A 25,461-nucleotide genomic window follows, 5' to 3' on the forward strand; every position below is an offset into this window, starting at 1 on the left:
ATAAAGTAATTATTAAAAGAATAAATAGAAAAATAAGAGATAAAATCGTAGGAAAGAAAGAAGAATTTGCATTTTGACATTCAAATTTTTTATTTGGATTATAAGAAAAATATCGACTACTTCAGATGATATCTGTCATCGTGTATTTCGTTCTGTCAATCAAAATTTCATACGTAATTATTTACGCAGAAATATGTACCCACTAAATTAATCGAATTGGTTGAGATCATCCAACTAGCCAGTCTTGAAAAGATTAAATTTCATACAATGCGAGATAAATAAAATCTATGAAAGTTTATATAAAATGAATGATGAAAAATAGCTGAGTCGTTCTTCGTCTGCGTTGTAATTGCATTATTGAATGCAATATTATACTATGCGCTCTACAGAGCGACCATCACGTCAATCGTGTTGGTGAGAGGATGCATCATCTGGCTATTCCAAGGAATGTCAAAATTTAATCTTTCGCAAGGTGCCACCAACACTTTATCTATGGATTCATCCCTATCTTGTCTTGCCTAATCTCGACGTTTTCTACTTCGAAATATTGAAAATTCCTGGTGTGCAGGCTTTGCAATTTAATTCTTAAGAAAACCCTCGCGAAATCGAACTCTGATGTCAATATGTCGAGTGCACCTTTTCTTAGCGTAATGAAACAAGATTTCAATAATCCTTATGCAAAACCTCTCGGGCCACCACCTCCGCCGATGGATACCGGTATTCAATTGTATCTTCCCAGATCCGATCCGGAAGATTGTAAATGTGACGCTCACGGTTTGGAAAATAAAAAAGCTAGGTAAACACCAATTTTTTAAACTATATTTATGTGATTTTTGTTCAAATATTCATATATCCCCTCGTATCAAACCGCTTTAAAATCTTCCGTTCTTATTTCTTTTTAAAGGTACAAGCAGTTGGCCGATAAGGAACGTCGTCTTCGCGATGAGTTACTAAAAGTCGATCGTGAAATGGTACATCTCACGTCATTAATGTTGGATAGTACTCGCGATATGGATGAAACAATGAAGAGCATTTACAAAATAGATTACAAAAAGAGAGGTGAATTAGCTTAATACAAGAATTGTATTAGAATAAATTTGATAAACAATTTTCATTGTTTTATCATCTTAGGTCTGCCCGTTACGGAATACAGATCGTTAATGGCAGCGGTAGACAGACCGATTACGCCGGCAGTCATCGAATTAAAGGATGCTTATAGAGATCCGATCAAATTTAGATATTCGGCAATGAAGAGCCCGATTCAACCTGTCAAAAAGATAGATGTCTTAAAAAGTAATTATGATAATTAAAAGTATAGGAAATATCACATGACGAATACATATAGTATATAAGCATTATTTGTAAAAATATATATAAGCAAAATTTGTAAAAATTTTGAGTAGCAAGAATCTTGTTTTGTACATTACTTATTATTTCGAATTAATCACAGTTTCAGAAATTTGCCCCTTCTGGGATAAACCATTTGCAGGCTCTTCAGAGTACAAAGATACCATCAGTAAAATGGGTTTGACCAATATGAAAAATCAGCAGCGATATTTAGAACCTCTTATTCCATCGAGAAAATTTGGCGATTGCAATTTATCAAAGGTAGCGCAAAAAAGAAATACATAACGTATATAAATGTTATCGGCATAATAATAATATAAATGTTGCATTTATAATATAAATATAAAAATGCACAATTTTGTTTGCTATAATTTTTACATATTCGCATCTGAAGAAAAAATATAGAAATATCTATTGCAAAATATTACTAATACTACACGTTTTCTGAAACATATTAAAAAGAAATGAACAGATATTAAATTTTAAAATTAAATTAAAATTTCTTCTTCTTAAGAGAGAAATGATGTATATTTGCTTACTGTAAAATGAAGGAAATCTAAAACATGCGGATAAAATACAATTTTTCTCCTTTATCTTTTGGAATATACAATTTCTTTATTTATCACATTGCGATAATTGGTTATTAACGAATTTCACAAGAAAATTGTTTTGTGAGCAATTCTCTCAAGTTTTTGCATTTTTATCTAATTAGGTTACAAATTAATTACATAATCGTTTCGCTAAGCAATTATTATATGATTTTATGTACTTTGCTTGGTCCTCGTACATACGTTTACGAAGTTGACGTTCTCGATGGCAAAAATATAATCACTTATATTGATATATTCAACCGCTTGTATCATAAACATAAACTAAATATATTAATCAATTATATGAGCTAAGTACAGTGAAAAAATCTAGAGAATATTTATAGTATGTATATGTACAAACCTTTATATTGTATTATATATCACCTCAGTTTAATAAAAATATCTTCGCACAGAGATAATAACAATATGAATGTTTGTCATGATATATTACAATAATATATATAGAGCTGCAACTTAATACAGTATCAATACATATATACATCTCGTTAACAAAACTAAAAAAATTTCAACTTATATAACAATTAATATTATTAAGATTTCAATTAGACTTTCACACAAGTGTAAACAATGCAAATACATAAAATAATATATCTGATAATATCCTCATATTTGTATATCACATGTAAAAAGATAGTTATAGAGGAACTATCACTTTTATTGACCGTAATCGTACATATTCGTTATATTCAATATCTCTTTTATCATACTATTGATAGTATTTCTCAGAGTAGTTTACATAAACACGGTTACATAAACACGGGAAAGAAAAAGAAGATATAAGCATTTATGTGTAGAATAATATATAAACATAACATATGGTTTGCTTTATATATAATTTACTCTATATTTGTCACACGCAAAATATGTAATTTTTTTCATATCTTTACACATTGTAAGGTTTACAAGTAATTTATTATAAACATTTTTTGTTTTTTTTTTAAATAACTAAAAGATAATATTTTTTATATATGTGTATTTATATATATGTATAACATTTTTTATAATTCCAATTCAAAAAACTCAACTTTAAATTAAATTTTTATCATATTATGTCCAATGTACATACCCAGTGAGAAATGATAAGTCGAATAGACGTCTAAGACGTTTAATAGATGTGCAATAGACGTTTATTAAACATCTTAGACGTCTAACAAACGTCTATCCGACTTGTTATTTCTCACTGGGTAAGAAAGAGGTGCCACATGTACTCTGACATATGTATAAACTGAACGTGTCTTCTTATGACTTTTTGGTGCTTACTAATATGTATTATTACTAATATGTATTAGGGCACAATTTTATGACATAGGCAGAGATATTAAAGACGCGGTTTCATAACTTTGAAACTAGTTTTCTTATTAGCTAAAGCTTCAGTGCGAGCACACACGTTCTCTGAACTACGTCTAATGATGTCTATATACTCACTCGACGCTTGAATGTCACATTGCGCTTTCACATCGTCGTACGAATAGCAGTCTGATTTTGATGTATTTAAAATCGATCTCGTTTCCACCTAGAGATATAAAATAAACATTATGACTTAAATATTATTATTAAAAATGAGAAGGCATTGATCAAATTTTACCATTGCTTCTTTTTTTACATTTTGAGGCCATTTCTCAACGTGTTGCGGGTAACTCGATCTATTCTCTCTAAAAAAGGCCATTAAGTATATTTACATATAAAAAATTAATTTACGTACATACACATATCAATACAAGTAAATTACATCTACTTACATTGATTCAAAGCTACGTTTTTGTTGTAGTGCAGCATTTCTTGTAAATTCTTCCGGATAACTGCAAATGGAATTTGTTCTCTGCTTTTGTTCTGATTCTTCATAAGTACACATGTCATCCAAAGATAAGCATGATTTGGCAAAACCTTCTCTGCTATAAATGGCAGTTTCTATAAGTGAACTTTGAATACTACTATTTTGTTCATTTATAGTTGTACTACTACTTGTATCGTAATTTTGTGGAACGTCGTTTTTGGAATCATATACTTTAGTGTATTCGCCATTCCTTAATACACTATCTATCGCATCTTTGACATTTCTCAAACTGTCATCAATCGGGAATACATTATCATCGATTCTCTCTTTTCTAACATAAGTATCGTTACAACTATCGTCCACATCGTTTTGGCTACTGCTGAGAGCCATTTCGCAGCTACTTATAGAATTGGAGCTTCTATCTCGAGCACTTACAGAACTTTCCAAGCTATCCACGACATTCCTCGCTTTACAAACAGATGTAGGTATCATGATTTCGATATTACTCTCGATAACAATCTTATTGTTAATTTCAGCAAAATTATCTTTATCTTTAAGAGTTATATCACCGATATTATTTAAAATGGCACTGTTTAACGTTTCATTACTACTAGTACTCGATCTGTCTTTAGCCAATACCAAGGTCTTATTGTCAATGGCACTCTCTTCTGATTTACAAATACGCTTTGATTGGTTGTCCAAGGCAGGTGATTGCACAGGTTTGTCCAAACCTTGATCCAAAGAGGATCCAAGTGATGATTTGATGTTCTTCAATTGACTCATCGACCGAGAAGAACGATGACACTTTTCAAAAATTATTTTTTGGAGTGGTGGTGTAAGAGGTGGATTCTGTTTACCATTACCACCTTCGGTGTCCAAAGATGAGGTAGAAAATGTTCGTTTCGAATCGTCTAAGCTATGAAACATTAGATAACATTACAAAATACAATGAAAATATGGACATATATAATGTGATAATGTGTGTGTGTGTATGCTCGATAATATATTGTATTATAAAATATACATACTGCATCTGATTGGGTTTTATGTTAATCAGTGTAGCGAGATTTGGTAGCGTCGCTCTTAAATCGGCGGTAGGAAGGCCGCAATACCATCGAAGTTGTGCAATATTCTTATTCAACAGGTATACAGCATAATGAAATTGCAACTTATCTTTACTTCGAGCAAACAGTGGAAATCTAAAAATATACATATGTATCAATAATATATACATGCATAAATCTTTATTACACTTATAAACAATATACACTTAAAAACAATTTTGAAATAATTCTTACTGTCTGTCGTTGTCAGATAAACTTTCTGTAATGTGATCTATAACTTTACTGCGCGAACCATAATGTATAATAGGATATCTAGTTGGTACATTCAGAAAATTTGCAATCATTTGCGTTGTATGCGCGACGAAACCTAATGCCACAGCCACTTGTGTGTCATTCGATAATTCTAATTCTTCGCTGTCTGGCAAATAAACATCGTTTATTCTGAACTTTCCAATATTATCCTATAAAATCAAGAAGATATCCCAACATTTTTTGGCATATCCTAATAGGTTTTTTTTAATTATTTTAGAGAACGCTCTGTACCTGTCTAATTGAATATATTAAACTCAATTCCGAGATTAATTGCCGTCGTCTTTGCGCAAGTTGACTGCTCATTTGCAGGTACGTTTCCCTTGTATCCATGTGATTTTGCCGCCATTCATTCAGTCTTTCCATGTCTTTATTCAATTCTCTATATCTTTCCATCAAATCAGAACCTGGGAAATAATTCTTTATTATCTATATTTTTTCAGATATATATCAGGTATTCTAATTCTAAATATATTTACCATGATCTTGATTTTCTTCTACAATATTAGTGTGTAATTGATTCAATACGCGAATTTCTGCCATTTTTCGCGCTCTTTCTTGCTCTAGTAATTTTGTTCTAAATTTAGCCATTTCTAACTCTTTACGTATTTTCATAATTTCCATTTTCTTTTCCCTGTTTACTCTACGTGGTTGCAATAATCTATTCAAAGTTGTCTGTGGATATTTGGGAGTATGAAAGTCATCGCCCGAGGCAATGCGTAGTCTGAGTGCTTGCACCGATTCTGTTTGTTGCTTTAGTGCCTGCATTTTGCTTCTTAAACTGCTAAGCTTATTTACAGTATAACTACTCTTAACTTCAGATGTATTTATATTCATATAAAGATATCGTTTCAAATCCGGACTTGTTACAAAGCAGTATGCAGGAGTAAAGTATCCACCTTGAAAATGGAATATCAAAGAATTTTCTTTCAGGATGGTCTCTAAATTAGTCGGAAGTTTAGGACCCATGTATATTAATCCAGTGAAAGATATCGCCCAAGTAAAGAGGGTTACATCAGTCGTATTGTCACCTGGCATCAAACGCCTCCAGATCCTCAAGATAATTTCTATTTAAAGAGACAATGAGAGAAATCATTTTTTCGTTTCTCACGAGAATCAAATAAGCTAAGAGCAAGATACAATGATAAGTACCATACTTATACCAAGAAACATAGCATTTATTGTACTAACAGATAGTAACGCTCACCACTGGCTGTTGAATAACCTGTGGCATGTAGAGTGGGCACTTCAAGACTCGACCATCTTGGATTGGCATTGTCGATCGCTTCGCTTGTGTACAACGGAGACGACATGCTTGATCTATGCAACGTATAATAGAACCAACATACTTCTCCATTTACGTTGGCTTTCAAATTATGGCCTATTATTTGTACTAAACTTCTGAGCCGTAACTGAAAAAAATAATATTATATATAACGTGTAGAAAAACAATAGCTTCAGTCAAAGCTTTTGTGTAAAAGGTATTTTTATCGATGTCAATTTTCAATTATTCCAACTCACTTGTTGTGTAGCGAGGGGGAGCCAGATCTTATACCGCGGGGCGATTCGCGGTTGAAGAGTTAAATCTAAATCCTTAACGAGATTACGCGATTCGGAGAGCTCCATCGTGTAACTTCATAGTACTGCGATAGTATCATCCAGTCGCAAAAAAGTCTCGCAATAGTGAAAACTGAACGTTTCAATTAATTGGAGTAATTATAATCGTATATGCGCGCGAACAGGTTATGCCGATTCATTGCGAGATAAAGCGTGAACAAACAAACCTTCATTTAACGATTGCTCGACGAATGCATTCGCCAAGGCTGGCTTATCGCGCGTGAGTTTCACGATTTAAGTCGTTATATATATATATATATATATACACGATCTACACGCGAACGAGCGTGATAACGTTTGACAAATTCTGACAGCTCTTCGTATTGACATCTATCGGTGCTCTGACACCTCGTCCAGGTTGCGTTCGAAAATTAGTCGGAATGAAGTAGAGTTCGGTTGACCAATCGGGACGAGAGAAATTCCTGTGTCCTGATTGGTCGATCGAGAGCTCCTCTATGGCCGCATTCAGGTCGGATTCAACAGTTGGGCAACATTACTAGATTTTCCGATGTAATTTGACGCTGATTGGTCGGAACTGAAAGTAGAAACCAATCACGTTCGATTGCTACTTAGCGGTTGAGTCGCTGATGCAGCCTATTTTGATGGGTAATTTTTGAACGCATTTCTAGCATTCCAGTACAGCCAACTATCGAGGGACGAGAAGACGAGAAAAAAACTGTTTACCCGCTGGACTTGATTCATTCCAATCGTTTGTTTATTGAACTTGTTTCATTTTGAAGAATACACAATTTACCAGGATAGTTTTCGCATTATTGTGGAGAACTTTTTGCTGGTTAAATATTGGAAAGCGTGCAACATATTTCCTCGTCAGCTGTTTTACTCCAATCGAAGAATCTCGCTACGTGGAACATGAGCGCAAATTTGTGGCCATCCTGTAGATTCCTGATTTTTTTTTCCTTGTGTCTCTTTACACTTTCCTTTATTCCGCTCATTAGTTGCATTACTGCTTCAATTACTACTTCTAAATGCAAAACAAGGTATGATCGAAATGAATTAAACGTATTATTTTATATCGTGACGTATCAATATCTGTTTCTTCCAACATTTGTCTAGAATTTTCTACAATTTTTTTTCTCGCCCAACATTCGATTTGAGACACAAATGTAAATCCCTCTTCGTCTTTCTCGCACGCACTTTCTTTGTTCGCCTAATTCTCTGTCTCTTTTAAAGAAACGTCGGACCAAGATGATTAAGCGAACCTTGGCAAAGTTTAATTAACAAATCTGCTCGTTTGAAACGTACTTTTTTCCGCATTTACAACAAATGAGCGCACCAATGTTCAAACGAGCTTGGAGAGGAAGAAGAAAGGAAAAAAAAAACCGCAACTGAAGATGAAGAGCCAGCCGTAAGACTGCTTTTTTTCAACGTCCATCATTTATGCAATCTTCTTTTGTAGGTATGTAAGCGTCATACAAATAACATTAAATAATTTAACGGCGTTGGGAATTTTTTTTCTAAGAGGGGGCACCTCTCTTGCAGACCCCAGGAATGGCGTGCATAATAAACTAATACGGCACTGCGACACTGCAGTACAAAATGGTCGACGTGCCTTGGTCGTGTCGTTGACGGTGGGCCTGCGTTACCAGCACCAGCCCGTGCTATTGAACCGAGTCCCGTATCGGAGACGAGACGGAGTAAATAACGCCCGTGAAACGTGCGCGGACGCAGCTAAATGGCGCGATAGAACCGCACCGCCTCTCTCCGGGGTACGTATTTTCCGCGCGATCCACCTGTCAATAAAAAGTACGACGGCACCCTCCTCCAACAAAGTGCGCGAGTACAAAGCGCGCTCTCCCTCGAGCGCCGATTCCCGAGTTGGCGTCCGCGCGCGCGCGCGCGATTGTCGGTCCTTCCTTCTCTCCTCGCGATTTTGAATCTCGCACGTGAGATTTCGCTCTCGCGCGGGGAAAATCGCCGCTCGAGGCAGCGACGTTGTTCCCCGAGACGACGCGAAGAAACGCGCTCCGATTTCGCTTCAACGTCGCTCAACTCCTCCCCAGGTGAGACTTTTCCGACTGTTTGCAGTCTACGTGCGGTCGTCGAGGAAGATCGAGAACGAGCGAGGGACGCGAGGAGCGATGGAGAAGCGGCAGGAGGTGCTCGCCCCGTTTTCCTCTGGTGAGTCTTTCGCCGCACATTTGTATGCTCGACTCGCCTTTCTCCGTCTGTCACAGGAAAGTGCGTGGACGGGCCGTTTGTTGTGTAGGCGTGTAGGTACAATGCGTGTTTGTCGCAAATGGAACTAGACTATATTTATTTTTATATCCATGTGCAGTTTTATGTTTATTTCGCGACATACGCGGTGTACCTAGACGATTGTTATTAAATAATATATATATGTGGATTTTTTATATATTAAATATTTAAAAAACTAACTGTGAAATTTATTGAAAAAAAGACAAATATTTGTAGAGAAAAAATATTTAAATATCTGTTGGAAAAGTTTCCAATAGTTTATATTTTAAAGGCTGATAGGAATAATCTCTAACAATGATTACATCATAGTTTTAAAATAAAACATTGTACGTACAGTATTTCTTGTTGGAATTACTTGCTATTGAATTGAATGAATTTTTGTAAAAAGAAAAATACTAGTTTTATTGTTTTTGAAAAGTACAAATGAATACTAGATAGAATCTTAGGAGAAATAAATGTACCAGTATGTATTGGATTGGAATAATCTCATGCAGTAGCAACCCTGATATGTTTGGTGCATATATGTATCATTGCTATTTATGTCGGAACAGAAACAAAAGAATATTCTTGAAGTAATCAATACCATGAAACAAGTAGAGGAGCAACATACATGCACACTTTCTCTATATTCTGGAAAATATTTAAGACATACAATAGTATACATTAATTTTATATTATAATATTTCTTAACATCACATAAATAGAATAGAAATATGTATCATTTAAATAGAAAAATTTTTACAAGCGATTTTGCATTATTGAATTATGATCTATAAATGTAAATATAATATTTGCATTATATTGTATTATGTATACATTTATAGATCATTAATTTCAGAGTGCTTTTTAGTCTTTAAATTTTTACAAGCGATTTTGCATTATTGAATTATGATCTATAAATGTAAATATAATATTTGCATTATATTGTATTATGTATACATTTATAGATCACTAATTTCAGAGTGCTTTTTAGTCTTTAAATATTTTAGAAATCACTTCAAGCATAACACACACTGCAGAAGTTTCCTTATTATATTATATTATATTATATTATATATATATATATATATATATATATATATATATATATATATATATTCGTATTATGTTTCTGCACGTGAGCAAAGACATTAGAGGAATCTAATCTGCAAATTTTCCCCTGTGTTTAACTCATCCATTAAAACGACATTAAAGCGAGTTTAACGTTAAATGGTGCGATAAAACGCTTACTGCGATATTCTATCGTGAGAATTCCATTCCATGTGTATCTAAAAATTAACAATAGTTCTGCACTTAATATACACTGCAACAAAAATAATACACTTAATTTTTTCGCAGCGCGACCGATCATTATTTTATTAAGAGGAAGAAAAAAAAAGGAAAATCAAAAGAATCTTAATCCCAATCTTGGTTTATACACTCGTTTTTAATGCATCATTTAAAAGCCACGAGATACCGAAAGTTTCTTCAGGAAAATTTGTGTACTCCAGTTATTATTTCTTAGCGCGAGCGTGGAATTTCGTACCATCATTTGCAAGATAATTACTTTGCGAGCGCTAAAAGGCTTCTCTCCACGTGCAAGCCAATAAGTATCGCCGTATCGAATACTGACGATCCGACGCTCTCGTCGCTGAGAAGCTCTCTCTCTAGCCTCTCTCTTTCTCTCGGGATGAAGGGGGGCCGATCGTTACGGGCTACCCCAACGAAAATCATTACTACCAGAATATTTAATAATGCTGATAATATCAAGTTGGAGTCACCGCGGCCTACATTCAAATGCCAGCTGGAGTAACACAATTACATCTGTCTGTCTCTTTCTCCCGGATCATTTCCTGGTAACCGACGCCGTTGTCGAAGGATTGCTGTTTATATCGTCGAAGCTTGTTACTAGCTGCGGGGAAACGTTTTCGCGGCAAATTGATAAAGAACTGTCAGATGGAGAAATATGATGTATTGAAGACGTAAATATTGAAACAGATGGAGAGAGTTTTATTGTGAGATAAAATCAAGTATTTAATTATTTAATGCGTTTAGAAATGCAAGACACGTGCCTCTCTTTTCTTTTCTTCGTTATACCTTGCATTTAGAGACATAAAATATTAGTACAAAAAGAGCCTACAGATAGTGTCTGTAGCTGAAAATCTCGAATTTTTAGAGCTTCATGCCCATGGACACTTTTAATCTACATGTTGAGAACTATCTTTTTGCAAAGTTTCGAAACATTTGACCGAAAGCCATTTTCCATAAGGATTCCGCGGGGTCCTTTAATTTCAAAACATTTAAAAAAATTATATATTAAATATATATATTAAATATATATTATTAAATATATATATTAAACCACATTCTCTGATATTATTTCATATTGCAGTTATTAGTTCCATGTAGATATACATATATATATAAACCGATTGGGACATAATTGCGTTTAATTAGTAAAATCAATAAAATAATATATAATAATAATAATAATTTTCATGCAGAATTTTCGCTTCTACTTCATGGACTTTTACATGTGATATCTCGAAAATCATCTTTAAAGTAATATTCAAGTTTAAACGAAACATAAAATCGCTTTAATATCGAGGCATCCAAAGTTCTTTTATAAACTTTAACTTATAAGTTACTTACAAGTTATAAATAACTGAAGATTGAAGAGCTCTAATTAAAGCTCAGATTAAAGTTTTAATATTGCAAACAAAGAGAAAAGAATTATTTCCCAATAGATTTTATCTTATTGTTAGTAGAATGCTAATGTGAAATTTTTGAATTAACGAATTCAATGATATCAATCGATCGCAACCTTCAACTATAATTCTCTCTTCGTCTCCTTCTAATTCTATTTGTAGAAAGTGAGAAACGGATACAGATTTGAACTTGAATCCAAGTTAATCAATATTGATGAAACTATTCGTTTATTCATAAAGATATTCAGAGCGTTTTATATCTCAACAGAGTTTCCACGAAGGCGATGGCCTGATAAAATTTCCGAAAAAGCGGAAGATTACTGTCTACGAGAGGAAGTGAAAAGCCGAGGAGGTCGGATCCGGAGGCGGCAGTTAAAGATTCGTATCGGACCACACTTGGCAAGGGATGGAAAGATACAAATCTAACAAACATGCCGCTGCGCTGATGCCAATAGCGGAGGTGGTGGTGGAAGCAGCGCGAGTTGAAGGTTGGCGGTGGCGAGTCGTAGGGTCGCGGGGGTGCCCGGAGGCGGCGGGGTGGCGCGCACGGACCAGCGGATCAATTCGCGCTCCGGGAGCTACACAGGGGGAAAAGCAACAGTCTGTCAGCCCCTTTCCACCCGGAAAAGTCGCTCCGGCCACGGTACGCTATTATCTCTCTCGCGCGCATCCGTCTTAAGGTTTTCGTCGAGAAGTCCAGTCGGACGACGACGATGAAATCCGTCGTCGCGATTTTATATTGCGAGAGAAGTTCGCGAAGAAAGAGCCTCCTCTGAGAAGGGAGGCCTGGTACACGCGAGACTGTGCGGCCTACGATAGAGAGAGAACAGAGAAATCCGTGGGAAAGCCTACGCAAGCTACAACTGGCAGCATCGGCAACGCGCGTAAAGAACGTCGACATTATTAACGCGTCGCGGGAATTATAGCATACATCCTGCTTACGTCAAAATTAAGAACCGCAGCGGCTGCAGCGCGAGTCGAATCGAACCTTGTAGTACCTTACCTTAGTCTTATTATGCGACGCGTTACGTTACAGTTTTCTGGGTTGTTTCTCACGAACGAGAGAATGCGAGAGATTGTTCGAGTCGCATGCAGTTGAGAATAAACAACTGATGAATTGATGTCGGTTCTTTTCCGATTTCACGTTTCCACGTCGCTGTGAGATCTTTAACATTCAACATTCGCGTTCGATTGCCCGATTTGGTGTCTGGTTTGACCTTAGTACTCGATGATATTGTCAACTCGGAGAGAGAAAGCTCGTTTCGAAAACACGTCGGAAAGTCCTCGAGAGGGCGATGTTACGTTATCCGCTTACTTAAGCGGGACGCGAGTTGTCGTTAGTGGAATACGTGATTTGACCTGATTTCCATTGAATATGCCTTTATGCGGTATCCAAGAGAAAGAGAGAGAGAGAGAGAGAGAGAGAGGAGCCGGAGTCCGTGGAGATGACGCCGTCGCGGGGGCCGGCGATTGTCACAGAGTCGCTCGTTTGTTCCCAAGCCCAGTGAGTCAATAGTGAGGCGGCGCGAGGAGGATGACGTTTAGATATCGGTTTTCCGGTATCGCGCTTTGGAACTCTCCCTCCGATTACACACGACTCGCTTATACATCGCGCCAATAAATTACTTTGCTCTTTTTACACTATCCCTCTACCGCACCGCGCGCTTCCGCTATCGAGCGACGAAAAATGTAGCACCCATGTCCCTCGTTGAGCACGCTAATAGAACGAAGGAGTCTAGTAGTAGAGTCCAGTTCTTCCCGGAGCATAATCTTTTTAAATTAACGCAGTTAATACAGGGACGATGGCGACGATATCACTTGCTGATCTTAAAGATAAACACTTGTCAGACAGGAGCGTTGTGTATGCTTGCAGACGAGTGTCCGAACAGCGGCGAGGATAGCGAGGAGGATGTAATAACCGATTACCTTGGCTCATCGCACTCCGACTGCGATCGCGTACCACCCATCATTAATGGAGATCTGCGCGGCCTGAGTTTGCACGGCAGCATAGTCACGGGGATTGGCTACATCACCAAAGACAATACCGATAAAGCATCGATCGTCATGTCCGAGAGCGGCGAGGAACAGCAGTACCAGCGGCAGCAACAACAGCAGCAACAACATCCGTTGCTCGCACTCGGCACTAATATACAAACCCAGCCTAATCCTCTGGTACCTATCATTAGCGTCACACCGCACTCACCTGGTCTGGCGAAGAACTATCCGGTTCTAGGTAACGCTTCACGAGCTTTCGCAGAAAATACAAGAAATAAAATTGAAATTTGATGTATCAAGATATTATGTTCTTGTTTTATTCATTTAACGAGTTACACAATATGAATACTAAAAAAATAAAATAATTTACATAAAAATTATAGAAATAAAGTTTCGATTATCCTTTTTCTAAATCACAAGCGAGTATTTTTAATTCAATACGATTTAACGAATTGCAACACGGTTTATTTTTTCATAGAAGAAAACTTGCAACAGCTGCACGAGATCCACGATTGCATTCAGCGTATGCGAGACCTTACGTTGGGCACTTTGGGGTACCACATTCGCGTGTCCAACAACTCCGACGCTCCGCAAAGATTGACTTCCTCCTGCCCGTCCCTGTGTCCGCTGATCACCGCCGAGCTCGCGTCTCGTTCCGGTAACAATCATCACCATGACACTGGCTCCGATCCAGACCTCTTTCTCGCCAATTGCTCCACCAACAGTTCCCCGACGCATTTCCCGTCGGCGGGCAGTCGCGCTCGCACGCAACAGTCGCAGAGTATAGACAGGCGACGCAGCTGGACCGGAGATCTGGAAGATCTGGAGGAGAGCCGGCGTGGTAACCGTCGATACTCTCAGAATCATCTGCAGGCCCAAAATATGGTTAATATCGTCCGTTATTTGTTGAAACCAGGGCACGATCCGATCTCGGTGAGTTCAAGTTTCGATGCCGCAGGATTTTGATGCTACGCAAAAGAATATTTTGTCATTATTTTTATGTAATGCATGCGCATTTTTTTCTCTTATTTAAGAAATATAAAAATTTCTCATCTTCGCGCGCATATTCTGCGTAGCATCGAGATCTGAACTCGTCGAAATTATATCGGTCTTAAATGCCCGGTCACTCTTGACACTCTCGCTTTACAATGGTGGCATGGCTCTGGTTGCTTGCGCATTATACGTTTCCCGCCAAGGCCGCCGCTCTAATGCTCGCCACACAATCACAACGTACCCCATTTACTCGTTTCAGCGACAACGCAGCATTAGTTTAAGTAGCCTAGACAGCGAAAACGAGCTAGAATTAGATGGAAAACCGTGTGCTGGACCGGTAAGCGTAGGCAATCGGGCATGCAGGTCACAAACGAGCACTCACTCGCTGAACGAAGCTGATCTTGTACAGGTAAATTTCAGAGATCCCCTTCGAGGGACGCGATTCCCTCTTTCTCGTGCACAGGCATACTACATAGCGAATTTTTCTTTGACAGAGTGAATATCAGAAGATAGTCACAAAGAGGGGTAGTCAGAGGTTAGCAGAAAGTAGCAGTTTAATGCCAGGGCTGACTGGTTCGCGTTTACCTCTTCAGAAATCCATATCGACGCCCTCGATTGTTACACCGCAAGTTCACGCACATTTAGCCGAAACCGGAACTCGGACGACGCCTTCACTCGCAGCGTAAGTCTATTATGCGAATGATTGAAGATCGCATAGCTAGATCGATAATGAAAAAACATCTTAGAAATTACATGTATTTTCTACCATTGAAGATCATGTCTCTTTTAAACAAGAACAAAAATGCTTTTAAGCTTTTTCAAACAATCGTAATCTAGCTTGTGATCTTGTTATAAATTAACGCACAAAAAAGCTATGCACATATTTCGCGCGTATTATAAATTCATGCGTGCATAGGCATCCATGTGTGTATATGTATTTTCACGCGTATATATTTTGTCTAATTTTTTTCTTTTTTGAGATTTTTCAATTTTTCGCACAAGTAGAAACTTATTTCAAAAATAAACACAGACGTGTGTCCGTGCATGAACTTTTATAAACTAGTAGAATGGAGATGTTTCTTTCTATTTCTCTCTTTTTCTCAGAGATGTCTACATTCATGAATGAATCTTTAAAACATTCTGCATTATATAAATCTCTTAGCATGACTGCTCGCGTGTCATTTTGCCGTAAGCCACATGAAACATGAACGCAAAAGAATGTTATATTATTTATTAATATAACTAATATCTTGAAATTTTCATTGTCTATGAGAGATCAAAATAATAAACAAATAATAATAATATATTCATTATTGATCTGCAAGTAGTAATAGTAGTAGTAAAAGTAATAATTTATATTTCTTTCTCTTTTTCTTGACAAACACATTTGCTAAACATTTACCATTTTTCTTAAACGCAAGCAGTTTGCTATTTCAAATATTATATCAATGTGCTCTTCTGCAACATAGTATCGGAGAATATTTCGACTATAATATTTTATTTTACACGATAGTTGCTTATATATAGTTTGCGTTTGTACTTGAAAATTTGCTATACAATCCTGCATGAAACAGCCGTGAAAGAAACGAAAAGGGTAGCGGGAGTGAGACAGAAACTGAGGATCTTCATACACCACACAGCCACGAATTCCACGAAGAGCGGGAGGGCACTCCGAGTGTCCAGATATCCCTTGACGAGCTTTTGACCGAGTGAGTAAAATTTGATGCCTTAAAAATCTTCATATATATTCAACCGAATTATTTATGATATTGCAAATATATTTTTAATGTCTCTGATGGAAATGGTTTGTACGCCGGTTTGCCGCCAATCGATCAATTTTAACAACCACAAATAGAAAGAGAGTCTACAGTTGCATTACAACTGCGAAACCAAACATAGATGAATCTAGATACATTTATTACTTTAAATTAACATACATTTCTACATATTTATGTATCTCATTTATGGCTCTTAATTATGGCCTACAAGATTGGAATTTGTGTGTATATACACACACACATTCACACACACACTATATATATATAAATACATATAATGTTTCATGGCAGTTTAATGTCACTTAAGACTCATTAAAAATTATTGAATTTTTTAAATGCCAATCTATGAAAATTGCTATGTCACACATAGCTCGTGCATGCTACACATTTCTTTTTGAACACGTAGTTTTGATTGCACAGCGGCTATACACACATATATACTTTTATATCTCATAATAAGCTAATTGGATCGAAATGCTTTTATAGTTGCACTGCTGATCACATATAACAAGATACGATTTTAATTAAACGTCTTATTTGAAATCGAACAATGTCGACATTTATGCTAATTTTTCAGTGGTACTGCATACGATGATCATCATTCCGAAAAGACTAGAAGAAAGCGCGGTTCCCTCTTCTTTCGCAAAAAGAAGGTAAAGGATAACTAAATCCAGTTACGTGATATATCTAATAAAAACATTTTGATGAATCTACTGTACTAAAATTTCATTTTAGGATAAAAGCGGCAAAAAGAGTCATCTGTGGGTAACGTTGACGATAGGATCTCAAGGAAGCCTACTGTGTGACGTTTGTATGAAACATTCGACGAATAAGCCGCTCCTTCATTGCGATAGTAAGAGAACTATTTATTTCAAGTTAAATGCGCGATTATCTCGCCTTTTATGAATAATTAACTTATGTAAAAATTATATCTTAATTTATTTTTATTATTAAATTAGTTTGCGGAGCATCGGTTCATCAAAGCCAAAGCTGCAAGGATCAATTGATGCTGGAATGTATCAAGTCTAAACATCACTCCAGCAAATCCACATCAAAGTCTTTGTCGAGCGTTTCCACAATTTCAAGTAATAACAGCATTAACAAACGCGGTTCCACGACATCGTTGCCTCTGCCAGCGTCATCCGGAAGCGGAAGGTAATATAAGTTTCATCGATGATAAAATTATACATCTTTTGCATTGGATCTGCGTATCTGTGGTTCAAGATTCGCACGCAAATGGCATGGCGCTGGGCCTAAGCTCGGAGTTTATAATAAACTCCTCTTATACTCGTGCGAAACGAGTAATGAGTAACTCGGATCGTGTTTTTTTTTCCAATTGACAGATTAGGATTCATTGTTTCATTTCATATATATTTTTAGGCGAGAAAGAAGATATATTTAATAATTTTATTGATTGAGTATAAAAAATATTTTTTATTTATTTAATTGTATTTAATATATATATAGTAGGTAGTATATATAACATATATGTGAAAAATGTTTGAGAAGCCTTAAACTAAAGAGTTGTGCGTGTGTTTGTTACTCCGAGGCTTTGGCTGGCTCAGAAGCTTATTTCTTCGTTAATTTTGCAGTTTAGCAACATCAATAGTACGGCAAGCTTTAGCGCGTTCAGCCTCGTGCCGCCTACATTTTGACTGATAATATTATTTACATATTATACGTATTACTTATACAGAATATCATATGCTCAGACTACCTCAGCTAGTTTTTCGTTTACTACACAAACTATACCTGAAATAATACTAACGATTGATATTATACTTACATTATTAATTACACAACAACGAGAAATAATAACGATAGCACATTGACTTGGTAATTTTGAGGATTATTTGGTTTTTTAATTTTAATTTTAACGTCATGTTGCGTTTGTGATAAAAGAACACAAGGTTATCTATTGACGAATAAAAATCGCTTGCATATGGGGAACGATTCGTTAAGATAGATCGACGCATAAAATCGAAAAGAAAAAAAATTAACAAGAAAAATGGAGGAAAAACAGCCTGACAGGCGAAATGAAGTTGCCCTAATACAGTTATGTGCTTTTTCCTTCTCCCGTGCATTCTCCCTCGTGCAACCACGTGCAAACCGATCGATTGTACGACGATTAAAGGGAAATTAACAGCCACAAGAAAACCATGTCAAGCTACAGCCCTTGGCGGCGAGTCGCTACTAAGCTTGGAGTCAAGTAAGTCTCTGATATCTGATGTGTTCCTCCTGTATTCTGTTCCGAAAGCGTTTCGTTCGTTTCTGTTCGTGTGTTATTCTTACACGCGTCTAGTAAAAAGGCGCGCGTCTCTCGTTCCTCGATTTTTTTCTCGCACACATATACACATATCGTCTTCGAATCTGTCCACACGGTAATCAAATCTTCATATTGTATAATCGGAAGAAACATCATATCTTTGCCCTGCCTGTGCTTCTGATCTTGTGCTTGCTTCTTCTATGATTTGTGTCCATACAATGAGATATATATATATATATATATATATATATATATATATATATATATATATTTATATATATTTTGTGTTTCATATCTTCTCGTTGTAATCTTCTTAAATTCTAGCGCGTAAGTTCACATGTATTAGTCCATAAGGTATTTTCTCCGTGATAATTATATTTTATATATATATATACACATCAAACACACATATGTATTATACAATAGATACATGTTCGTGACATATGTTATCATACAATTTCTATTTCTTCTTTCCTTTCTACACAGTTTACACCCAGTTCAACCCTGTCAGATAGATAATTTGTCACATTTTTTTTATCTCATTGTTTCTGCATTTCTCAATGTCATCATGACACTTCATACTTGAACATTCATATAGACAGTTTTCGCAGTAATTTGTCAAGAGGTTTTGGGTCGGGTCGGGATTTACGACTTAATAAACATAAAAATAAATAATGTTCTTCGTATTTCCCCGTCATACATAAATCCGCATTTCTGATCAATTAGAGAAATTTAAATATAAATTGTAGGATATAATAGAAGTGGAGAAAGAAAGTGGTTGCATTTACTACGCGTATCCCACCCGACCTGAACTCGGAGGAACTTAAAAGCTCTCGGTTATGCGCTTTTTGTTATTAATATCAAAGACTTTAATCTCTCTCTGAATTTATCTTAAATCTGCTAGCTCTATCGCAGCTATGCATTGCGACGAACAACAATAATTATATTACAATGCAGTATAGTTTAATAATATATTGGATATATATACATATTGACTGTATAATGAGAATTGGATGAAGATTCACATACGCTTAAATGAAGATGTCAAATATCATCTTATGCAAGGTTTGTATAGACATGGTCTGAGAATAAACTAAAAAAACAGTTTTGCAACGCGTATTATTCTTCAGTCTTCTTAATAAAAGGCCGACATCTCAATACGTTAATTTCAAGAGTCTCTCAAGCTGGAATTCAACCTAACGTTATATGCATTGTTTATGGGGAGAGTAAGATTTTTTCCTTAATCACATATAGTGCTTTATGAAACAAAGCTATATCTTTCTTTCAGTCAAACGATAAACGAAGAGAAAGATGGCGAGGGCGGGCAACATCGTGATCTTCCCAGGTTTGTAAATATCTTTTCTTTTTTTTTCTTTCCTATATATAGATATTATAATAAACTTTGGCCCACGTAATCAAAGCAATATTACCGGTAATCTCATAACGCTTTAACAAAATTGAAGAATCAAGAAAAAAACTAATACAATAATTTTTTTTCATTTCAGTGGATGGGAAGAATTTGATTTCGGTGATGACGTTCATCAATTCACCGTAGGCGATCTCGACGATATAGATCCCGAATTGACGTTGGGAAAGGAAGAACCCGATTCCTGGAGCTCCGCGATCGGACGTAACATCGCTCTGCGCCTCGTCGATCATTGCGAGCGCGAGGTGAAAAGACAGGAACATATATATGAGTTTGTGCTCACGGAGAAACACCATTGCTTAGTTCTGCTCGCGATGGAAAAGATTTTTGCGGAAGGATTGCGACGGCACTTTCGTCTCGGTCAGCCGGATCTTGAGCGTATGTTTCCCCGATTGCGGGATCTGATCGATATCCATCTACGATTTCTACAAAAACTGCGGAAACGCCAGAACGCCAATCCCGTAATCTCTACGATTGTCGATATTCTAATCGAGCAGTTCTCAGGCGATAACGCGCAACGCATGAAGAGCGCGTACGGAGAATTTTGTAGTCGTCATCGGGACGCCGTCGAGACATACAAATATTATTTGCGTAACGATCCTCGCTTCGCCCGCTTCGTACGATATTGTCAGGTATGTTTTAGTAATAAACAACACAATTTAATTTACGCAGGATTCTAGTGTGAATAGTACAATCCAAAATAAAATATCTATGTTTTTAGACGAATCCCTTATTGAAAAAGAAAGGTATACCTGAGTGTATACTTTTTGTTACTCAACGTTTGACAAAGTATCCATTACTGATCGAGCCACTCATCAAAACCAGCACTGTGCAAGACGAAGGTGAAGATTTACGTAAAGCACTGGTCCTCGTTAAAGAGATCTTAGCTGATGTAGACGCCTGCGTAGCCGATAAGGAGCGAGAAGATAGAAAATTAGAGATATACAATAAGTGAGTTTCGATTTTTTTTCTTTCGTGTTTTCTTATTTTTTATTCGATGTCAGTTATCTCTTTGGAACTAAACGATGATATTTTCACAGGATTGATGCGAAGTCATTCGTGACATATCGTGGTGCCAAATTTAAAAAGTCGGATATAATCAACAGAATCTTGAAGTTTGAGGGCACTGCATACTTGATGCAAGGTCGTGGAAAAATGATTGCCATCGTAGTGGTTGTTCTCTCAGACATATTGTTTTTCTTGGCTGAGAGGGATCAAAAATACGCGTTCTTCGTGCCTGACAATAAAGCCGGTATAGTGTCGTTACAGAAACTGTTAGTTCGCGAAAAAGCTCGTCAGGAATCTAGTATTTATCTGATAAGCAGCAACCCGGCTGAACCTGAGATGTTTGAACTAAAGATTCAGAAACCAAAGGATAAGCAATTATGGATACAAGCTATTCGATCGGCAGTCGAAGCTTGCCCGCAAGAATCTGAGAATGAGACTGAAGCGCTAATGGAAAATAGTAATGAATTACGAGACATTCGTTCCTCTTCGATCTCGTTGGCTTCTGTTGAAGAAAAGCAACGTATCGCCAAAGCTAAAGAATCACATATACTTAGAATTGTCGGTATGTCCTGCTTTCTTCTAACTCTCTTTATAACTTTTAACATTATTATTTTGTGTGTCAATTATATTTATAAATAAAAAAATTTATCATTGCAGACGAATTGCGAAAAAAAGATACCGAGCAGGCGCTGCTGTTTGAAGACAAGATCAATTTGCAAATGCGACTTTTACAAGCCGCAAACATTTGGAGCGGGAACGAGAGCGACAATGAAAGAATCGAGAAACTTGAGAAAGAAGGCGCCGATTATACTCGGTTGGTGCATAATGAGAGGACTGATACCACTCAATTATGGCAAGAGGTTAATGTTAATTCTAAGTTATATTTCGCGATTATTTATTGGATCCTTAATCTATTAGTATGAACGACTAGAAATAAATTTTATGTTTAACATAGGTATTTGTAGCCGTGCAAGAAGCGACACGTCTCGCTAGCTCATTATCGTTTAGCGCGGGAGGTGCTAATTTATCGAGAAGTTTAAGTTCCGCCGGTGAACGTCATAGTGAAGCTTACGTTCCACCGGCTCTTTGTGTGCCTCGAAGAGCCGAAACTTTCGCCGGTTTTGATCACAATAAGGTATGTAAAAACAGAGCAAAAAAATAGAATTATGAAAGTGCAATCAAGTACTTTAATTACGCTTTTAGGAGAGATATCCGCTGCGTGATCCAAACGCATTGCACGCCGTAATTCCCGTTCCGAAACTCGGCGAGTTACCGAAAGAAAATCCCGATGAAAAGGAAGAATTGGAGACGAACAAGGATCAGCAGTGGGCGGCAATACGTTTGTCTCATCATGTTTATACGTTGCTTTGTATAATAAGCAGTCAGATGACGACAATTGATAGTCTACAGGCGCAATTGGCCGCGTGTAAGGATGGCAGCACGGGTAAATCGTCCAATAATCGTCCAAATCCGAATCGTCAGTTGGAAGAGCTGCGAAATCTGCAGGATCAACTCTGTCGAGAGAAAGCGGCGTTTCGCGCCGCCTCTCAGCAGGAAAAAATCCAATTGGAGGAAGAACGAGCCGAGCTGGCTCGACAAAGAGAACAACTGGCCGCAGAACAGCGAGATGTGACGCAGCAACGAGATCAGTTGTATCGACGGCTCGAGGCGTTGGAGCGACAGGGCGTTACGTTGGTCGGAAGTTCCACGACCGGCTCGATTCATCTATCACATTTGACGCAAAACACTGACACGATGCAAACCACACGCGGCAAAGCGCAACCCGAAGCCAAACGCATCCCTCTAAATCTGATTAGCGCGACAAATCAGCAAAAAGTGCAAAGCAACTTGCCGGTCAAACAACAATTACCGCTAAAGCTTGCTAGTGGGAGTAACAACAATACAAGGTAATCGGCTCGTTTCACATTAATATTACGTTGATATCACGTTGATATTTCACAATAAGCATGTTTATGTTTCTCAATCTATAGAAGTAGCAGTACCACGAGTAATAACAGTCCAGATCGACACTCTAGAACGGGCAGTAGTCCGGCGATCGTCACCAGCTCTGCATATTCTTCGCCGGAGCTCGGAAATAGCCACCATCATGGAATCAGCAGCGGGAGTCACACGTACTCGTCGAATCGATCACTTCGAATCACTCGCTCTCCGCCCGAAGTCTCGTATACGCAGCAACAACAACAACAGCAGCAACGAAGCGCAGAGCAACAATCGCAGCAGCAACAACAGCAACCGCTGGAGGAAGAGGTGATTTTTTTCTGACGATTCTTTCGATTCGGTCGCAAGCACTCATCACGTTCGTCGCGCGCCGCTGCTGCTACTGGTGGTACAACCACGCCAACCTCCACATCAACACCGTCGCCGCGCAGCCAGTCGCGGAACAGTCAGCCCCGAAGTCGCGTTAAGTCCTTTTGACTTTCGACATAAACTTCTCACGGTAATGCAGTCTATACTTTATCCGGTGCTTCGCGGATACAAGCTTTTGAAATCTCATTGTAATTTCCTATCATTTTGCGTCCTTCTTCTTTTATTGTCTCTCGTGTTTCATTTTTTTCTCATTACTTTGATCGTCTTACGACAGCATCTTCTACATGCATCTTTTTATTTCACATCCGTCGAGATTATACTTGAGTGCAATACGAGAATTTATCTTATCCTCACATCACGATGATAATACTATCATTAATAAATCCGAATAATTAGCCTCGGTATAGTTGGGAGAAGGAAAAAAAATAATAATTGTTACGTTCCAACTGCTACAACTGATGGCAATAATATAATTTTTATGCCAAACACGAAATTACCTTGACGAAAGAAATACGTTAAGAATAAAACGCAATTTCTATTAAGAGTTATGCATAATAATCAGAAATGCTCGTGGGAGACAAAGAGAGAGAGAGAGAGAGAGAGAGAGAGAGAGAGAAAAGTATTAATGGCCGGCGAATAGCAAAGTAGATCTGCCGATCTTGTTAAAGTCTTGCTCGTTACGTTATTAAGCCGACTGACAATTTTAGAAACACAAGATTTTAGACGAATCTTTTAAGCAAACCTGTTGCTGCTTGCTGAAATATGCAAGATAGATGAATACATATATATTACGGTTACATATACATTGAATGTGTACATATATACTTTTTCATGAGTGTGTACGTACAATTGATTATGAATGAAAAGACGAATGTACGCGTGTGGTATGTGTTTCTTTTCACACATACACATACGCATATCTGAGTTATCTCTGTGAATGCATGCTGTTGTGAATGTGAGAGAACGATGGCTATTCTTATATCATAACTATTAAAGTATTTTAATGCTAAAGCGACAAGTAAGATTTATCATTAACGATAATGAATTATTATCATTACTATTGTTATGTGTGCCAAGCTACTGTCGCAAATTGAAATTAATACTGCATTTTATTTTTGACCAAAATTATTTATTGCAGAAATAATTCCGTTCATCAAGAGCACACGATATACACTTGGTATTTTCTCCACTGAAATACCAAAATAGGAATATATATATAATAAAATATGGGAGGAATTCATATATCTGGTATTTCGTTTCGAGATTATTCACTGCCATTATATTGTTATTCTTTATATCGAGTGTTCTTTTTCTTATATTATTATTTCTACAAATTCTACACTATTTATTGTGTTTCTTAAGATTAATAATTAAAGTTTCTGTACGAAACTACGTGAAATGTGGAAACTGGGAAAGTTTGTTGTACAAGAATCGCGTAACGAATATCCCATCGTTCCGAATTCGCATCTTTTCGCGGATCTTGTATTCCACACTGTCTGACATATTTTATTTATACATGTATCATGCTTATCAACGAAGAAAGTTTTTAAATAGGAATTTTTTAATCATATAAGGTACTGTATGTCGGAGCTGATTTACTATTCTGTAAACTGCAGACGATACGGTACGTGTATTTAGCATTTACATTAATGAAAATCATCTTATCGAATCAAATCATTCTTATCTTTCAAATTTGAAAAGGACAATTCTGTACGCGAGAATTCCATTAATACGTAAAACATATTGTTATGATGATTGTCAATATGCATCCGAATTATGGATTCCTATACTATTCGGTTTACAAACGGTCATAGTTAAATAACGCTGTGTAAATATACATTCCTTAACAGATAAGACTGGCATGCAATATGATTGAATTGACGAAGGCTAGATAGAGGGTTGATCATTGTAGTAGATCGACGATAAGAAAAAAAAAACGACTAATGAATTGACCTCGTTAAGGAAATTTAAGTAATAATACTATCAACTGCTCGCGTCTCAATCAATCGTGTGGTGACAATAGATCTTAAAAGTATTCCAT

The 25,461-nt window shown here is 36.9% G+C and overlaps 3 protein-coding genes across 14 annotated transcripts; 2 read left to right on the top strand and 1 right to left on the bottom strand.

Moving 5' to 3' along the window:
- Positions 1-109: 109 nt before the first annotated feature.
- Positions 110-2,343, top strand: LOC145969406 (uncharacterized). 2 transcript variants are annotated; one of them, XM_083095519.1, is made up of 5 exons: positions 110-560; positions 647-796; positions 905-1,059; positions 1,132-1,293; positions 1,451-2,343. In XM_083095519.1, exons 2-5 carry the CDS (start codon positions 651-653, stop codon positions 1,630-1,632), a joined length of 645 nt encoding a protein of 214 aa, XP_082951645.1. In that variant the 5' UTR covers positions 110-560; positions 647-650; the 3' UTR covers positions 1,633-2,343. The 2 variants fall into 2 exon arrangements, with proteins under 2 accessions (XP_082951645.1, XP_082951644.1); XM_083095518.1 differs by having other exon boundaries at positions 110-796; positions 1,451-2,342.
- On the bottom strand, positions 1,918-7,046 carry Uvrag (UV-resistance associated gene). Of its 4 annotated transcripts, XM_083095513.1 has the most exons (10): positions 6,890-7,045; positions 6,627-6,795; positions 6,313-6,517; positions 5,585-6,172; positions 5,340-5,512; positions 5,031-5,257; positions 4,761-4,931; positions 3,698-4,648; positions 3,544-3,610; positions 1,918-3,471 (listed from the first exon to the last, which is right to left on the bottom strand). In XM_083095513.1, the coding sequence occupies exons 2-10, from the start codon at positions 6,729-6,731 to the stop codon at positions 3,277-3,279; spliced, it is 2,682 nt and encodes an 893-aa protein (XP_082951639.1). In that variant the 5' UTR covers positions 6,732-6,795; positions 6,890-7,045; the 3' UTR covers positions 1,918-3,276. The 4 variants fall into 4 exon arrangements, with proteins under 4 accessions (XP_082951639.1, XP_082951638.1, XP_082951641.1 ...); XM_083095512.1 differs by having other exon boundaries at positions 6,627-7,046; XM_083095515.1 differs by lacking the exons at positions 6,627-6,795; positions 6,890-7,045 and having other exon boundaries at positions 6,297-6,432.
- Positions 7,047-7,420: 374 nt separating this feature from the next.
- On the top strand, positions 7,421-23,962 carry Cyst (rho guanine nucleotide exchange factor 18 cysts). Of its 8 annotated transcripts, none has more exons than XM_083093080.1 (21): positions 7,421-7,720; positions 7,914-8,088; positions 8,203-8,449; positions 8,744-8,861; positions 13,500-13,859; positions 14,100-14,554; positions 14,874-15,023; positions 15,109-15,296; positions 16,189-16,323; positions 16,970-17,045; positions 17,128-17,245; positions 17,352-17,547; positions 18,527-18,601; positions 19,947-20,003; positions 20,164-20,716; positions 20,806-21,035; positions 21,125-21,654; positions 21,750-21,952; positions 22,048-22,227; positions 22,296-22,999; positions 23,084-23,962. In XM_083093080.1, exons 2-21 carry the CDS (start codon positions 8,075-8,077, stop codon positions 23,373-23,375), a joined length of 4,881 nt encoding a protein of 1,626 aa, XP_082949206.1. In that variant the 5' UTR covers positions 7,421-7,720; positions 7,914-8,074; the 3' UTR covers positions 23,376-23,962. The 8 variants fall into 8 exon arrangements, with proteins under 8 accessions (XP_082949206.1, XP_082949211.1, XP_082949208.1 ...); XM_083093082.1 differs by having other exon boundaries at positions 7,422-7,720; positions 7,914-8,139; positions 8,223-8,449; XM_083093083.1 differs by having other exon boundaries at positions 7,422-7,720; positions 14,100-14,506.
- The last annotated feature ends 1,499 nt before the right edge of the window (positions 23,963-25,461 follow it).

Source organism: Camponotus vicinus, unplaced genomic scaffold, assembly GCF_025532165.1.
Source record: "Camponotus vicinus isolate PSW18456_S1 unplaced genomic scaffold, iyCamVici1.0 SCAF_3, whole genome shotgun sequence".
Classification (NCBI taxonomy): Eukaryota; Metazoa; Arthropoda; class Insecta; order Hymenoptera; family Formicidae; genus Camponotus; species Camponotus vicinus.